General features: G+C 45.6%; 1 protein-coding gene across 4 annotated transcripts in view; it reads left to right on the forward strand.

Annotated features, from left to right (window-relative positions):
• Positions 1-3195: 3195 nt before the first annotated feature.
• ERICH3 (glutamate rich 3) overlaps positions 3196-4789 on the forward strand; it is a 109950-nt gene continuing 108356 nt past the window's right edge. For all 4 annotated transcript variants that reach the window (XM_019528395.1, XM_019528391.1, XM_019528394.1 and 1 more), the window contains exon 1: positions 3196-3434. In XM_019528395.1, the coding sequence (XP_019383940.1) occupies positions 3415-3434 (20 nt within the window). In that variant the 5' untranslated portion in view covers positions 3196-3414. The remainder of the gene's footprint in view (positions 3435-4789) is intronic.

Here is a 4789-nt window from a genome sequence, read left to right on the forward strand (position 1 = left end):
CTGCGGCGTGGAGGCAAGCAGTCTACATCAATGCATATTCCATCTAAAAGCTTTGACTGGGATTAGGTGATGTAGTTGCTGCAATAACAAGGGATTGGACTCTGACCCAGAAGGTCCCTTCTACTCCTATGCTCTCACGACTCATTTCTCTTTCCCCAGATTTGGTATTTTTTGCTTCTGAATCCCTTCTCTGGTCGCCTACCTCTATAATCAGTGCCACATTGTGGCTTGCCTTTAGGAGAGGATTTGCAGCATTACATCACTTTTCTTTTGGGGGCAGACTGCTAAACTGGGACAGACATGTTTCTCTGCATCCAACTGTTTTGATACAAAATGTTGAATGTGGTAGTCTAACTGCAAGAGCAGTCCTGCCAAAGCCTACCTCCCAGATGGCTCTCAGAGAAGTAAGCAGTAATGATCATTTTATAAAAGTGAAGCTGCTTCTTGGACTGTGGCTTTTAGTAGCAGCTGTGCTTGTATGGGCCCAGTGTGTATAACCAGAAGCCACGATAATCTCAATTCAAGGCTGATGGTGAATTAAGGTAGGAGGTGTTTTGTGGGAAGGGAGGCAATAGAGGGACAAATGGAGGTGAAATAAACTGTGACACACTAGACTTTGGGCTATATCAAATGTAGAATTTATTCTACATTTGATATAACCCAGAGGGAGTCCGAAATCAGATTTAGGCATCCGTGCTGGTTAAACAGTCTTTGGTGGGATTTGGGGACCTCGCAAGAATGAACCAGAAAATCTACATGCTGAGGAGGAAGTGACTAATAGACAATAGCTCCCAGTAGCTCGAGTGGCTCTCTTGCTGGGCTGCACTCAGGGTTTCTATGGCAGAACCTGAGTACAAGTGGAGAGGGTGTAAAGGAGCCACTTGGGTTCCTCTTAAGCCCATTATACCTTCTAACTGCAGATCTTGGGCATGCTGTAATGGGAGAGAGAAGATGGGGCTTATTTCCTTGATGGTAGACCTGGTTTTGAGGAAGAAGTGGTATAGAAATAGCCTCATGTCTAAATCAGTTTAAGTAAATAGGTACAGCTCTCCTGTGTGGACATGTTTTAATCGTTAGGCAGAAGGCAAGGCCAGGTGGTTCTTTATACAGACTAACTCATTCAGAGAGGCATGATGTTTTCAGGCTACAGCCTACTTCATAAGGTGCTATGAACAAAATAGGCCACAGCCTATGACAAGCTACACAAGCCTTCCTGAATGACTTGGTCTATAAGGTGCTATCTTGCCCTGCCTTCTACCTAACTTCAGACTAAAAAGGCTAACTACCCATCTTGTTAATCATTGTAAGCATGGTTAAAATTGGTGTTAGCATAATTTGGTTGGTTTCAGAACGCTCCCATTGATTTTTTTTTTAAAAAAGCTTTTTATCTGGCTCTTGAAAGCACTAATGGGCAACGAAAGGTTGAAGCCAGGGCAAGTGTGTAGAGCAGACATTGATGCATATATAGGTTGATGAGCTTAGCAGTAGATTGGTTGCTGTTGCCAGGTTTCGAAGGTGTGTGGATCTGGAATGGGGCCAGTGGAAACTGAGTAGCAGGCCTGCTTTCCTTTCTGCTCTAGTGGATTGTCCTGCTGCTCCCTAGTGCATGGCGCATGTTGGTGGTAACAGTCTGGGATCTAGAATGACTCAATATTTGTACTGATTAACTCTCTGATCTAGCAGAGAAGCACAATTTTAAGACTGCCAGTAGAACCAGGGGCAACATGTAGGGGATACACATAGTGCATGTGCACCCCCTGAGCATGGCAGTGCACACCCTACAAAAAGGCACTGCTGACACTGTTGGTGGGCAGTCGCCACTTGCCACCTCGCCGCTGACACCGCTGCCGGCGTCTGCGGGTTGTCCGTGATCCCTGCTGGCCACCACCAACACGGCTGGTGGTGTCTGCAGGTGGTCGCCGACCCCTGATTGGTGCTCAGCACCCTCCCCCACCCCCCCGCCACGGACAGCACCGGCAGCATCTGCACGAGCTCCCCCGCTTACCGCCGCTGCGCTTCTGCCGCTGCCGCTGTGCTTGCACCGCTGCCCTGCCCCCCCAGCCTCCAGGGGCACGCATTGGTCATGAGTAGAACATTATTAGTTCAGGGCTTTACAGTCTGTCATGTCTGGTTTGAAGCAGTATTTCTGTTGCTTCTTACTAACACAAAATACTATATTTAATTTGTAATATTTTTAATAATGTCTTTAAAAAGACACCCTAAATGAGGGTTATGACCACAGTACATAGTAAGTGGGTGTACAACGGCCTTCACACATTTGTACACCTGTGTACTGAGGAGGTTGTGCAGGCCATGTGATGAGGTTGAAGGGCCACATGTAGTGTCTATAAATTGTAGCAGATTGTCTGATGGGAAATGCTAGGTGTCACACCTGGAGAGCACAGTTCCCGGTGTGTAATGAGCTCCCACTTACACCAGCTGCCCAGAAAGCTCTGTGGCCCTGTCTGCTCCAGGGTGTTGGGCGAAAGAAAAGTCATAGCTAGTATGATATGAAACCAATCTATTCCTATGCGTTCCTTCCTTTTCTTTCCTTGCCTCCTGACACTTGATGGCCACAATGCGTTGTTGTCTGTGTAATATAGTTCCTGAGGGTTTGCTGAATGATTCCAATGATCTGTAAGCTCTTGGGGCCAGGCAGGACTGTGTTGTTTTACTAGCTTGCAAAGCTCTGTGCACACAGCACATAGTACAAGTAAATGCTAATATTCCAAGGGGTTAGTTGGCCAAGGGGATGTGTTGTAGTGCAGGACCTGTCACCTTTGCTGGCTGTACCTCAAAGCTCACCTCTGCGAGTCACATTGCTGAGCCCCGTTGAAGGTCAACATGATGGAGAATTCACAGTGAAAAAAGGGCAGAGCCTGTGATGTTCTGTATTTGCACAAAGCCTGATTAAGCTCTGCCAGGCACAGCAGTCTGAAATCCTAAGAGACGGAGCCATTTTTGCCATGCTTCCCTCTGTCCCTAGGTGCAGTTCAGACAAAATAGAGGCCAGTGTCTGTCTGTGTCAGGTTGCAGGAGCCTAGGGAACCTGCCTGCAACACAGCGTGAGTGGCAGCCCAGATCCCCCAACCAGTGGAGTTCAGACAATCCTTAGATCAATTGGGCTAAGGCAGCTTTTCTGCCCGCCTCTTCCAAAGCATCACCACGTGGTTCTCCCTTAGCAACGGCTGGGGATGCCTTGGTACAGCCAGCCAGGGGCAGAGAGGGCTGTACAGGCTGAGTACATAGGGGCATTGGCTGGGGTGTTTGCATTAAGGTGTACAGCTCAGCAGAGCGAGATTGCTGTCTAGCTCGAGCTGTGACAGCTGCTTCCTCCTAAGCACTCAGCCATTGGCACAACCAACTGCAGTTTTCTTTGCATTTCCTGCACGATTCAAAAGGCAGTCTGCAAAAATGAGTCACCCTCACCCTGGGTAAGTGAGAACTGAAGTTTCCAGATGTGCAGACGAGGGTTTGGGCCAGCTGTACCCGCACAGGGTGGGGAAGCTGAAGTTGGCAGAATGACTAATAGGGGTGCTGAGCTGATATTAAAGGGAAAACTATTTAAAAGCACACAAAAATGCCTTAATGTTTCCTTGCCTGTGATTCTGAAGCCCTTTATGCTCTCATTTTTTTAAATAAGGAACTGGATTTAGTGACACGTATCATTTAATCAGCAGTAGTTGCAGGCACCAGGAATTAGGACCTCAGTCACAGAAGTCCTTGGATCAAGGAGAATGTCTGAATGGAAAATTTTATATGTAGCCAAAAAATTGTGCTAGTCCCTAGTGCAAGAAGTAGGGCTGAACTAATTCACATTATCCTGGAGGGCTGCAGTGAGGATAAAGGTGGTATAATTTAATACCTAAAAACCTGTATTGATGCTGGAGTTTCTGTATCTTCCTTCTTCGGGTTTACCTGTCTGAATACAGATTTTTGATTCTCATTGGTGCTGCTGTTGTTACTTCACCATTGCTTACTAAAAACAATTGCAGTCCTTAATAACAAACCACAATAAGAATTCGGTATTCTCAATTCCCTCTCTGCTTTACTCAATGGGATACATCTCTGACTAGGTTTTTATTTAATTAAATATCAGGAATACAAATAGTGAACAGGCAGCAGCATCACAACTGCTCTTGGAAATGGGTTAAATGTTCTCCTCCCACCCCACTTCACTGCTTTGTATTGTAAAGCATTGAACAGCCTACTTAATTATTTGAAGTTCCTGATGTTTGAAAAGATACACTAATCTTAGTTTAATGTTAATAGTTATTCAGTTTTCTAATTAATTCTGTAGAAATCATAGAATAAAATTCAGTGAAGCAGACAACTGAAAGAATTAAGAGGCCTGATCTTGCACTCCAGCTTAGGCAAAACCTCCAGTAACTCCACTGCTTAATTATGTTTACACAGAGGTGAATCCTGCAATGACATATGTGGCAGAGCAACTTAACTGGGGTGGGTAGGCAAAATTGAAGTCAGTGAGACTGCTCACATCAATTAAATTACTCAGGTGTGCAAGTCTTGGTAGAAGAGAGCTTCTATCTAGTAGTTTTCAGCCACAGATCTTTGAGTTCTTTGTAAAGGTGGGTAAGTATCATCACTTTCTTTATAGATGGGAAGCTTGGTGCAACAGGGCTGAGGTTAATATTTACTAAAGCTAATATTGGATGCCTTCATTTTTTGGGTCCACCTTTTTTGTGTGCAAGACTCCAACTGACTTTGATGGCAGCTGCCGAGAGTTGGAGCCTCTAGGAACCCAGGTATTAAGGCACCCTGAATTAGT

Source organism: Gavialis gangeticus, unplaced genomic scaffold (assembly GCF_001723915.1).
Source record: "Gavialis gangeticus isolate Ggan-Ray unplaced genomic scaffold, GavGan_comp1, whole genome shotgun sequence".
NCBI classification, from domain to species: domain Eukaryota; kingdom Metazoa; phylum Chordata; order Crocodylia; family Gavialidae; genus Gavialis; species Gavialis gangeticus.